Source organism: Acipenser ruthenus, chromosome 27, assembly GCF_902713425.1.
Source record: "Acipenser ruthenus chromosome 27, fAciRut3.2 maternal haplotype, whole genome shotgun sequence".
NCBI lineage: Eukaryota > Metazoa > Chordata > Actinopteri > Acipenseriformes > Acipenseridae > Acipenser > Acipenser ruthenus.
Genome location: NC_081215.1, coordinates 14730562 through 14744149, shown reverse-complemented (window position 1 = coordinate 14744149; position 13588 = coordinate 14730562). Strand labels below are relative to the sequence as shown.

At 42.1% G+C, this 13588-nt stretch overlaps 1 protein-coding gene across 1 annotated transcript in view; it reads left to right on the top strand.

Moving 5' to 3' along the window:
- The window catches only part of LOC117431951 (tetratricopeptide repeat protein 17-like), a 49348-nt gene extending 41041 nt beyond the window's left edge, over positions 1-8307 (top strand). Inside the window, exons 19-24 of the mRNA XM_034053259.3 lie at positions 127-247; positions 2523-2682; positions 3128-3211; positions 4994-5113; positions 5552-5695; positions 6899-8307. Of these exons, the coding sequence (XP_033909150.1) occupies positions 127-247; positions 2523-2682; positions 3128-3211; positions 4994-5113; positions 5552-5695; positions 6899-7030 (761 nt within the window). The 3' untranslated portion in view covers positions 7031-8307. The remainder of the gene's footprint in view (positions 1-126; positions 248-2522; positions 2683-3127; positions 3212-4993; positions 5114-5551; positions 5696-6898) is intronic.
- Positions 8308-13588: the final 5281 nt, after the last annotated feature.

Genomic DNA, 13588 nt, shown 5'->3' with positions numbered 1-13588 from the left:
TGAAATCAAGTATGTGATGCTTGCCTTCAGCTGCAGCATTGCTCTTGACACCTGGCTTTCCCATTGCCTTGGTGGGGGAGAGCTTGTTGTGTGTGACTGCTAGTCTGACACAGTGTGTGTTTACAGGGAGACGCCGGGACTACCTGAGTCTTGGCTGGCCAAGCCCAGACGAGTGCCAGCGCCTCCGCAGAGTGGAGCCCACCACAGTGGCAAGCACCTGGCTGGCAGTGTCTGCAAAGAGCATTGAGTGAGTCCCAGGCAGCATAGCAGCACTTTAATCCATCAGCAGCGTCCCAGTCTGAGCACAGCTGTTTAATGGGGAAGGAGAGCCCCGCAGTATCTGTCAGTTTAACACGTCAGCAGCATCCCAGTCTGAGCACAGCTGCTTCCTTATTTCTTTCAGTCATAACATGGTTAGCTGTTATGAAATGATCTACAAAGTGCAAGTGTAACAGTGATGAAACAGAGAACTTTCTTTAACCTGGTGTCATACCAGATATCATGTTTAAAATAAAATGACATGTTTGCTAAAACGCATGCTTCTTTCAAAACTGCACGTTTAAAACCTGTGTCGCTACTGGAAGTGCAAAACAGGGATGTGTTACTGTTATCTGATTACATTTCTAAGTAACTTGTTACTTTCTCAGGATATTAAGTGAAGTAATGGATTACATTTTATGTGAAAAAACAACAGTTTCTTGTCGTTACATTTTAAAAAGGACAATAGCTAATGCATAATCTAGAAAATAATGCAAGTCAAACAGTACGTCAGAGGAACGTGCTTTTCATACCATCTACAAAATGGCAAAAGGGTTTGAAAGCTGGATCTTTTTGAGAATATTTCAAGATGCAGCCTGACCAAAAAATATCTCTAACATGTAAACTGTTCCTGAGAAGTAACAATTTTTAACTGTAACCAGTTACATTTTTTCTAAATAATAAGTTAACTAATTACAATTTTGTTTAAGTAACTAGTAACTAGTAACTGTGATGGATTACTATTACAAAGTCATTTCCACAACACTGAAGACAGTTAAGATTTCTGGAAGTACTTTGTGAGCTGCAATCACTTTAGACTAAAGGTCCTGTTCCTCTATTTTTATTTATTTATTTATTTATTTATTTATTTATTTATTTATTTTAAATTTAGTCGTTGCCAATTATTTTCTCCGCAATTTGGAAATGGCCAATTATTTTTAGGCTCAATTCACCGCTACCACCCCTGCGCTGACTCGGGAGGGCGACACACTGTCCTCCGAAGCGTGTGCCATCAGCCAACCGCTTTTTTTCATGCTGCGGACTCACCATGCAGCCACCCAAGAGCTACAGCGTCGGAGGACAACGCAGCTCTTGGGCAGCTTTACAGGCAAGCCCGCAGGCGCCCGGCCAGACTACAGGGGTCGCTGGTGCACGGTGAGCCGAGGACACCCTGGCCGACCTAACCCCCCCCCCCCCCCCCCCCCCGGGCGGCGCTCAGCCAATTGAGCGCCGCCCCCTGGGAGCTCCCATCCACGGTCGGCAAAGGAATAGCCTGGACTCAAACTCGCAACGTCCAGACTATAGAGCGCATCCTGCACTCTACGCGGAGCGCTTTTACTGGATGCGCCACTCGGGAGCCCCCAGTTCCTCACATTATTGATATAATCGAACAGAAAAAACAACTTCACATTAGCTGAGGAAAATATTCAAATGTCATGCTAAATTGTTTTAGGTAGATAGGTGGAACATGAATGCATAATAAACTGGGTCGAGCAACTGAAAGAGGAAAGGTGAATAAGGAGTCTTTCAGAAAGATCAATTACCATACCTTATGTTTAAATTAAAAATCCCTTTTTGATCAGCAGTACAACATTTTATTTAGAGAGTAAAACTTCTCAAACTTTGATCAGTACTGTATAATCATTACAAATGTGCAAACATCAACTAAATAAATACTTGGTAAATGTGGCCCTTTTCTATATTTGTGGAAATTAGTTTACTTTTGAGTTTTGTTACATTATAAAAATACGCTAATCTTGGTCTCTGGACCAAAGACTGTTTGTAAATTTGTCCTACTGTCCCATTTGTACAACTTCGGGGAACCACAAGATGGCAACAGAGTGCTGAGCTTGCACTGAAAAGCAAGGGTAACCCTCACTCTCTCTCCCTCCTTTGAAAAGATCGGAAAAATCCACAGAATTCTCTTTAGTAGAGGCGTTCTGTAGTTTACAGGACTTGCAAGGAATAGGGATTCTATATTGGTCTTTATTATTTTTCATTTTAGCTTTAATTATTTTATTTTAGATGTATTAGTTTATATTGTAAAACACACACACTCTCTCTGTCATAAAGAGGAAGAATATATGTTAAATAGAGGATTTTATAAACCTTTAGGAAAAAGTGCAAGGACCGTCTGATACAAGTAACAGTGATGACCTAGGGAATAAATGTAATGTTACAGGGATTGCCATAGACAAAGAGCACAGCTGGCAAAGCCATGTGTGCACCCAGGGAATTCTCACTCACTCCCTTTCGCTCCACAGTATCACAGATCACATAGACTTTGCCACTCCCCTGCAAGAGCCTGCAGTGGAGCCAATCTGCAACCCCAACCTACCAGCCACCATGCACACCCTGGACCATCTGAATGGAGTGGCCAACCGTGGAGGCATCCACTACACAGGAGAGAGCCAGCTCCAAGAGGTACCCTCCCAGCACAGTCACACATATCACAGCACGTACACACCATTGCACAGGAGAGAGACACAGTCACACATATCACAGCACGTACACACCATTGCACAGGAGAGAGACACAGTCACACATATCACAGCACGTACACACCATTGCACAGGACAGAGACACAGTCACACGTATCACAGCATGTACACACCACTGCACAGGAGAGACACACACTGTATCACAGCATGTACACACCACTGCACAGGAGAGAGACACAGTCACACGTATCCCAGCACATACACACCACTGCACAGGAGAGAGACACAGTCACACGTATCCCAGTGCATACACACCACTGCATAGGAGAGAGACACAGTCACACTGTATCAGCACATACACACCACTGCACAGGAGAGAGACATAGTCACACTGTATCATCTTACTAATCCAAATTTCCTGTCTTCAGGTGCTCCAGAATCTGGGCAAAGACAAGTACTCTCCACAGTCCTTCGAGCAGGTGGGGACACGCATCGCCAAGGTCCTAGAGAAGGTAAGCTATGCATTCAAAGTTCACCCTCTTAGTAAGGGCTGCAAGAAAAACAACAGAGAAGTTACTGCACCCTTCGATCAGCGCCTGTGTTGATGGAAATTATTAAGAAGCTTCCAATTCTTTTTTCAAAGTTTATTTTACCGTCTCCATTCTGAGTGGTTTGTATTAGCAATGCCAGTGCTTCCTTGTTGTGGGGTTGCCTTGTGCCCCGCAGAGCAGGTTATTAGGCAGCATGGTCATTGCTCCCATTGGCCATTCCACTACCAATTGTATTCTCATTAGAAGACAAAATCTCTTATCTATGGCTCCCGACTACAGCTTCATGAAGGGGGAGCACTGTACTCAAATATTGTATTTTTTATTTGATATATTCTGTGTTGACCGATTTTAAGTTTCTCTTCTGTTCTGTAGCAGTTGCTTATTGAAGACATGTTACCCAGCCTAGCTAAATCAAATGTCATGTTACCCAGCCTTGCTAAATCAAATGACATGTTATCAAGCCTAGCTAAAATGTCATTATAAAAGTAAGAGACAGTGGCATCTAGTCAACAGCGGTATACCTGCTCACTAGATGGCGCTGGCTCTTATGTCTTATGTAGCTCGGGTTACTCTGACTGGCAGCTAGAACAGAGGAGCATGAATAGAAGCATGTTCATACAGAAAACAAATGATATTTCAAGAAGAACCACTCTGAGTGATTGCAGTTCTAAATAGAAAACATTCAGCTTGAAGTTATTGACTCCATTAATAACTATTCATATTCAAAGGAGAACTCTTGTGAACTCTACCATTTATTCATCACTTTCTCAGTAAAACAGTCCTTGCTGCCTTTGACTTTTCCTTCTATTTGTGCCCTCTAGTATTGCTCTCTGAAACTGGCTTGGGTTAATGTTCGACCACAACATTGACAAATTGAGTTCTTTTGGGGCTGAACTGTTTACACTAGCCACTTTTAAGCCGGCTTTGAGGAGGCTTAGGTCTTTTTTTTTTTTTTTTTTATAGTGTAAATGCAGCCGGCCAAGGTCCAGCCATCCTAAAATTGATACGTATCAAATTGAAAATCGGAAAGTCACTGATATTTCTTTTTAGCTGTTAAACCAATGTGCTTTGCTTTTGTTGAACAGCAAAAATAATATATAAGAGTTGTCCGTTGTCATAATGCCTGTTTCTTTAAGTGTCCACACAGTCCTGAAGAAGAGGCTTTGGAAGTGGAAATTTAAAGAAACAGGCGTTATTTGCATATCGGAGTCTGACAAATAGATGGTACTGATATGCAGGTTTTCGATGCTTCGCTCCATTTCTGTTGGCAAAATTAAGTCTTAATTCGTATGGAAAAACAACCTTGAAGTAGAAACATGCAAATGACAGGCTTGTTGGTTTAAACGCCTCCGCCTCCGTGTTTTGGGGAGGGGAAATGTCTTCAAGCAAGGGGTGGTATGACATCATCGGGCACTCGCTACAGGTCGGGCTATGCGCACGCATTGGTGTCAAAGTCCGTTTAGGTCTGTGCTCAAGTGTAAATGTGCTATTAATGTTATACTTTCACAACCAAGGCTTTTCAAAGAAGAGAGACTAAAAGGCTGTTTTTGGTAACCTCATTGTCTCTGTGTATTTGTCCTTGTCTCTGTGTGTGTGTGTTCTTGACTCTGTCCTTGTCTGTGTCTGTCTCTTTGTGTGTGTCCTTGTCTCTTTGTGTGTGTCCTTGTCTCTTTGTGTGTGTCCTTGTCTCTTTGTGTGTGTCCTTGTCTCTGTGTTTGTGTCTGTCTCTGTGTGTGTCTTCAGAACCAGACATCGTGGGTGCTGTCCAGCATGGCTGCGCTGTACTGGAGGGTGAAGGGTCAGGGGAAGAAGGCTGTGGACTGTCTGAGGCAGGCTCTGAACCACGCTCCTCACCACATGAAGGTGAGACACACCCTCCCTCGCAGTAATAGCACTGACCTCTGGATACACGCCACCTGAGGGTGCACTGAATGTCACTGGGGATGTAGTGGAGACCTCCGTACTGTGATGGAGCTTGCAAAGGACATTCTTAGCTAAGTTTATTGAGGGAATTAGAATCTGCGGGATTTTGTAGTCTTAGTCACTGGGATGAATGTCTCTCTTCTTTGAGAACTCCCACTTGTTTAGACAGGAATTGGTGCAATGGGGTCTCTGTTAAATCATGTGTGCCTGCAGCTTAAAGTACTTTCGGTAATGTTATGAAACTGGTAACATCCGGGTTTTGATGAAGACTTCACAGAAGGCTAGACTATGGAAGAACGCTGGACAGTGCCTTCCAGTGTCTGCAGAGCTTCAGTGATGATATGCTTCTCTCTCTCTCTCTCTCTCTCTCTCTTTCAGGACGTGCCTCTGATCAGCCTTGCCAATATCTTCCACAATGCCAAGCTGTGGGATGATGCCATTACTGTGGCCAGTATGGCGGTGGAGATCGCGCCACACTTTGTGGTGAATCATTTCACCCTCGCCAATGTCTACATCGCCATGGTGAGAGGGGAGGGGAGGAGAGGTGTGGAGGGAATGGGAGGGGTGTGAGGGAGACAAGGGTAATGGCCATTATCCCCTCCTTCAGTAATGCAATGAAAAAAAAGGCTCTAAAAGGGCAAAAAATGTATCTGCAGCAGATTGCGTAAAGCAGTATCCAGCAGACGTTTTACACAGCGATGGAGGTAAGCTCTTCTGTACGTCCTGCAACGTTACTGTAGATCACTACCAAAAATCGGCTGTTGACGGGCATTTAGATTCAAGTATTCACCGAAAGCAAAAGGCAGAAATCCAGGGCAGTAGAAACCAAAAAATGGTGACTTCCACGTTCCAAAAGTCCACTAAAAACCGTGAAGCACGAAATACATTAAATTTTGACCTAACAGGCGTTTGTTTGCGCAGATATCCCTCTTGAAAAATTAGACAAACAAAAGTTATTTAAATTCTTCAGACTGAGTGTAGCAAATGGTGGAGTAAATCCTTCATCAGCCCAGCTGAGACATGAATACTTGTCTGAAGTTGCGGAGTATCACAAGCAGGAGATTATGGAATTGGTAAAACAGTCTGGTTGCTTGTCAGTGGTCAATGAGGAGTCGACTGATGCCTAAGATCAGTGTGTGTTAAACATTGTATTTGTTTTGCAAGACCTAAATGGTGAACATGCACCTGACGTACTGGAACTGAAAGCTGCCCTTGCAGATACACTTTACCTACAGGCTGTTAATTACCATTTCACAAGCTACTGTAAAGTGCTTGAATAACTTTGACATTAATTTTAATGATGTCAGTGCATTTATCTCTCTATTTGCTGTTTTTTTACCTGTGACACTGTCGTGAATTAAAAAAAAAAAAAATCAGGTTATCTACAGTATTGAAAGGGTAGTGAATGGATGTGCATGACTACAATCACTTCAAATGGTTAATCAGAACTGGAATAGCAAATAGCACACACATCCCCTCCAGATCACAACCTTAAGTAAGAATCGTAGGGGTAGCGAACACTTCAAATTGTGTTGCACTGCCTTAGTACAACTATTTGACATAACTCTCTGTACAGTGCAGCCACAAGTGTTTCACTTTGCTTTCGATAATCAAAAAACAAGAGGATGCAAGTTATAGAAATCATATTGAATTAAACAAGGTGCTACAACACCACCTCTAGGTGAAAAGTCCTTTTGAATAAATAGGCTTGTTGTCTCATTCCAGGAGGAGTTTGAGAAAGCCATGCAGTGGTATGAATCCACTCTGAAGCTGCAGCCCGAGTTTGCCCCTGCCAAGGATCGCCTGCGGACTATTCAGTGCCACCTGCTGACCAAGAAGGAGAAGCGCGTCCCGTAGGAGCAGTGCAGGTGTGAGGAGCCTCAGCATCTCCCCATCCAACCAAACCTGCTTTTAACTGAGCTGCACTTAAACAATTGAGACTGTTAAGACGGGGGGGTGTAATCAATAAAGTTAGCTTTAATCGATTTACATAATTTTTTTTTTTTTTTTTTTTTTTTTTTTTTTTTTATAAAGATTCATATAATCTGTTAAATTGAAATATATTAAACACTAAATACAATTCTTTCATTGGACATCTTAAATCAGAATTGTGAATGTATTTACTGAAATAGCTGTCTCTGTCCTCATATGGGAAACTTACTGGATGTTTTCTGGGTAGGCAATTACTATAATGCCATTTGATATGAGATTTGTAAACCATTCACACATTCTGATTCATCGATTTTATAAAGAACTTCAAGATTACAATCCCTGGTTAAGACAGTGTAATTGTATTGGAATATAACAGTCAAGGGCAGATGCCTGTAGAAAGTTGGATGTCTGTCTCCCCACTCTCACCTTTCTTCAGGTGTTTGTGCATCGATGAGAATTAGTAGTTAGTTTGATCCAATCTTGATCCATTTTAAACTGATCCAGAACAGCACCACTGTTTTATTATTTATTTATACTTTTTCTTTCTTCTGAGCAGGACCAGTTAAACGATTCATGCGGCATTAAAAGTGTTCTTTAGGCTCAAAGTTTTGCCCCTCCATTACCACATTAGTTCAGACCCACCCTTTTTTACATGCTTTTAAATCTACCTAGCCGTTCTTCTCACAATCCCATATAGACTGTTGTAAAGTAATTGTAGCATACAGAACTGTTTTGCACCTCCATTTTGTGGTGTCTGCAATCATTGTGAGTGGTTCGGAGTTCTGTTGCATCTGCCTTAGCTAGGGACTAAACAGCCTTCCTCAGTCCATTCAAGTCATGTGATACTTTTCCACTCTGCCAGGCCCACTAGCTCTCTCTGCCTTTATATCTGTGGAGTAGGTGGGCTGGAAGAGTTGAAAGGTCACATGATTTGAGGGAAGTAGTTCAGTTCTGGATTTTCCACCCCAGATTAGAGAGAAACAAACAATAGAATCTGGGACATGTAAAAAAGTAATTGAAATGACAGACTCTGGGCAGCATAAAATCGAACACAGAATTAATTCATTGAACATGTCGGGACAAATATTTTGAATTTTGGTTAATATTATCTTGAAAACAAAAGTATGTTTGTATTTGTCAAAATTGTAATGTTTATTGTAATCCCATACGGATAAAATAAACAAATCTAAAGTATTCTTTGTCTTTGTTTTGTACAGTGATTCAGTTGGGCCTGGGCTTACTTTCATCAAGATGTTTCCACTACACCAGTGTTCTAGATTAACAAATATTCAACTCTTTGTTTGAATTGGGTCCCACCAGTGTTGTTGTGAGTGTGTTCAAGATTGCATCACCTTGTGTGTAGTAAAGGGACCATTTACCAAAGAGCTGGATTTGAGAAGAGGACCTATCAGAATGGATTGACCTTTTCAATGGGTTAGAAATGGTAATGCTTCTTCAAGTAGACTGCAGAGCTGCTGTGCCCGTACCTCTCATGGCATTGCACCAGACTGTACATCCCCGCTGTTAGCTATGGGTACAAATACAGTATGGCGGAAGAAGTCAAAAGCTGATTGGCTAAAAGAATATTTGGAAAGCTTAAATGAAGCACTGTATCATTCTGAAGATTACAAAACTTAAAATGCACATTCCAGACCTTTCATTCTGTGCTGTTCTGGTCCACCTTTCAGTGCCGAGCAATGAAACGTCCACATTGGTGATGCTTAACTAGACCCCAGGTCTCTCCCCAGGACTCTGTAGTGTATCTGACACATGGAAGAAGTGTTATTCACTTAACTGCTGATATTGGGTTCCATCGTAGAACATTTGTTCAGAAATGTTTTTCCACCTCAGCATTTGAGTGGCCGACAGATTTGAAGCGGTCCTTTGCTCCTCTCCCCATCTGCAGTTGTTAGAATTCTGGACTGGTCTGCCAATGCAGGCTCACACTTAGGTCTGGTATTGCTGGTTGTTGGCCCTGGCTGCTCCAGTAGGAGCCCTGCAGAGCCCTAAGGATCATTAGCAGCGAGTATGACAGGAAACAGCACTGTGCAGTCTCCTCAATGTTATAGCAATTGTAGCTCAATTGCAGTGCTAAGATTTCTCCACCATGCACATCCATTCATTCTATAGGTCTCAAATGTGCAGTTATGAAAAACACATGTTACAACAAACATGAATTCTCAATTCAAAACATGATATCTGGTACTACAGTGGGTTAAAGAAAACTGTTCACAGGCAAAGCTTTTAGATTTGTACTTCCTGGGTCATTTGACCTCGACAAAGACATTCTCCCCACCCCCTTCACTGGTGTCTTCCCTGTGAATAACCAATCAACTTCTTCCCCCAATTGATTGACATGCTTACAGCCAGTAACATGCTTTGACCCAGACAACATTGATGAGGTGAAATGCAAACAGGCAAGCCAAGAATAAGGCATAGAAACTTAGTTTCCATTAACCTACAGTAGCACCAGATATCCTATTATAAATTGAAAATACATGTATGCTAAGATTTATGGAATTTTTTTATTAGCTATAATAAACTTCAAGAGTGTCTGATCCTTGTACAACATAACAAATTATTAAAATCTAGATATGTATTACATACTTAACTTGCACTCTGTCACTCCGCTGAGTACACTCTCCAACTGTTAGATCGCTTGAATTTTGTGCCATTTTGCATGGATCGGTATTGGTCAAAATGTATTGTATCTGTATTTGGGATTCTCTGTGCCACAACTAATCCGAAGGTGAATGTCTGGAAAATAAGAAAGATCAGTATTGTTTTCCGTAACATTGTAAGGAAGTGTAGTCTTAACTTAGTTAACATTGGATTGTGTTCCATTGAGACAATGTAATGAAGTCCAAGAAAGTCTCCAGGGTTCAGTAGAGGGAATCAAGTTCAGTCCTGGAAACTAGTGGGACGAAAGCAATCTGCCATAGTACTGTGACTTTAGTGCAGGGCCAGCAAGCTATTGTATTTGTTCTGTGATTGTGACCATTCCTCAGTGATTACCATCATCTGATTTCTTCAGGGAGGATCAGGGAGGAAATATACAGTCTTCACCAGAAAGAGTCAAGCAGTCTCCATACTAATCACTCACACCTTACCTAGGCATGTGTTCTCAAGCAGTCTCCATACTAATCACTCACACCTTACCTAGGCATGTGTTCTCAAGCAGTCTCCATACTAATCACTCACACCTTACCTAGGCATGTGCTCTCAAGCAGTCTCCATACTAATCACTCACACCTTACCTAGGCATGTGTTCTTCTCAAGATTCTGCCTTTGTTGCAACACCATCTAGAGCTGGATGAAGAATTAAAGGAAAGAGTTTTCCAGATTCTGTGTTGACTCAACCCATCACCATACTCAAAACTCAAAATCAGTGCTGTTTTACTCTGAACTGTATAGTTGGGTTTGCAGAACATGGTTTGGGAACTCTTGTCTCTCAGACCTGCTGTCTTGACCATTCTGACTAAACTTAAAGTAGGATATATATATATATATATATATATATATATATATATATATATATATATATATATATATAACAGAACCTGTGTGTGGGGATTCACCAGTCATGTAAGAGTCAGCCAGTTTACATAAAGGTGCATCTTCCAGGTGTCCAACCCCTGTATGCTCACAGATTGAAGCCCTCACTGAGCTCTGGTCATTACTGGAATTCAATCCCAGCTACAATCTCATCTCAACATTAGAAGGGCATTTTTGGGGCTTATCAAAAGTTGTAAGACCAAATAGGCAAACTGGACGTGTTTCATCTATATTCTAGCCTTGATGATGAGTAGGCGGTGCACATACTGAAGGTCCTCATAATCGCAAACTACCTGAACGGTTCCAAATGCAATCCGAAATGTCTAGTGGAGTTTCGTGATTTTTTCTTTCAGATTTTAACTTGTCATATTTTATATAAAATAAGATCAGTAAATAAAGGGAGTTACCCTTGTGTTAATTGCAGAGCACAGTGTTTGGATAGTCCTCCCATCCATCCAACCACACACGATTATTCAATTCAGCCCCGTATTTAACTGAGCCTGTAACACAGGGGTCGGGACACAGCCCTGTGTTTAACTGAGCCTGTAACACAGGGGTCGGGACACAGCCCTGTGTTTGACTGAGTCTCTAACACAGGGGTCGGGACAAAGCCCTGTGTTTAACTGAGCCTGTAACACAGGGGTCGGGACACAGCCCTGTGTTTAACTGAGTCTCTAACACAGGGGTCGGGACACAGCCTTGTGTTTAACTGAGCCTGTAACACAGGGGTCGGGACACAGCCCTGTGTTTAACTGAGCCTGTAACACAGAGGGGCAAGGACACAGCCCTGTGTTATTAACTGAGCCTCTAACACAGGGGTCGGGACACAGCCCTGTGTTTAACTGAGCCTGTAACACGGGTCGGGACACAGCCCTGTGTTGAACTGAGCCTGTAACACAGAGGGGCAAGGACACAGCTGGGGAGACACCTGTTTTCATTTTTCAAAATTGTCATATAAGCGTGTTTGAAATGTAATATAAATGTCTCCCATTTTGATTTCAGAATTTTAAACTGTCATTATAATTGTATTTTTTAATCAGCTCGATGAAGATATGCCAAGCATATTAATCTTCATATGGTGTTAAATGGCATAGGACTAAAAATAAACTTATTTTTTTTCCTATAAACTGTGTTTTCTCCTCTTTTGTGTCAATGCATAAGAAAGACCACTAGGTGGCACCAAGTGCTGTGTTATTCGCACTGTAGCTTGTTTAGATCTGAAGATTCCACTGTCTTGGTTCCTGCAGCCAAAACGATTTTTAACAATGAAAGCCAACACTCCTATTTCAGAAGCCACCAAAATTATTATTGTTATAGTTTGTCCAAGCAGACACTTCTTTACAGGTCATGCTATTCATTGAGGACATTCTGAAATGCCATTTTCCCCACAGCTCCAATGCTACAGCCAGGTTACGTTTCCATGTTTCAATGCAAGAGAAACGAGCTGCAGTAGACAACATCAAATTATTACAGCGTAGGCTTATCAATTGAGATTCATATCTGAAATTGAGATTTCATGAAATGTCATTTTTCAAGCTAGCCAAGGACCAAAAAAAGTCCTTTAAGACACTCGCTGTTTGTTTCATATTGAGGCACTAGAGGGTGTGTTTAAATGTCGTCTAATTATAGACAATTTTTAGTGAAGATTGTTGAATTACTTTTCTGTAAAAACCCATTTGGGAAGTCCCCACAAGCTGTGAGCACCACTGCCTTTGTGTGTGTGTGTGATTGTTTGGGCTTCATGCTTCCTAAATGTGTTCATATCCATGCAAGTCCAGAAGGGAACTCCCATCATCTTACTAGTAAAGAGTCTGAATGCTGAGCTGGGGTTTATGCAGAGATGGTCACACGAGGGAGTTTCCTGTATCACCAACTTGGGAACATTGGAAGAATTTGACCATGGTCTTTGAAAAAGGCAGCCCTAGTCAATTTTTTTTTTGTCAGGAAACACCCTCTCCATAGCGCAGGCTGTGGCACGACCCTCCTCCAGAAATGCACCGTGTCCCCCGAGCGTCTGCATTCCTTCTGCAGTGTTGGAAGCACTCTGCTTGGTAACCATGGCTGCGTTCCCTCTGCTGCACTTGTGCATGGCAGAACGAAACACCAGCCGGCTGCCATTGCTCTCGAATGCCTGCAGGGGGCTCTGCTTGGCTAGGCCAGCTGATTGATTGCGACCAGGTATTTCCCAAACAAGCTGCTTCTCAAAAACTGCTGCTAAAAAGAGGAGGAGGAGAAGGGTGGCTGCGTGCCTGCCTAGCAGAGGCTCTGGCAAGTCGATTGCAACATGGAGCAGGGGAATCTGTACTGGAGAACAGAAAGGTATACTTGAGAAAGGAGCAGCTGAGCGGATGGCTCTCATGCTACAAGTTACTGTATCGGAGGTTAGGCACTAATTACACCAAGAAAACCTGTCCCCAGCGGGTATTCTTGCTTGATAATTGCCTACAGCAACAGTTATCCTGAACTTAATTTAGAAATTCAATGACAGACATCTTTCTCAATGTCTTCAATGCCTTTAGAGCCGACAGCACTCATGCGTATCAGTCTAAAACATTGCATAAGAAAAGAGAAGGGAGCAACAATCTATTGCAGAACTAATAACAGATTGTCCATTCAGAACCAAATAACACCACTCTACCAGAAAATATTTCTCACTTAAGATCTCCCCAAATCTACAATTCATCCCCTATCTTTCTTTTTTCTTTACCTTCAGAAAAATCCTCATTTTCCATGTTTGATTTTTTTCCTTGCCTATGTGACTTGCGGTAATCCACACCTCTGCAAGGCCGCTGTCTAATACGTAGATAATCAGCTTGCATACATTCCTCGTATTGGGATCCTTGAGATCATTCACACCTTAGTCATCAGAGATGGCTCACATCAGTGATATAAGTATGTGAACCAATTTCAATTAAAAAAAAAAAACTG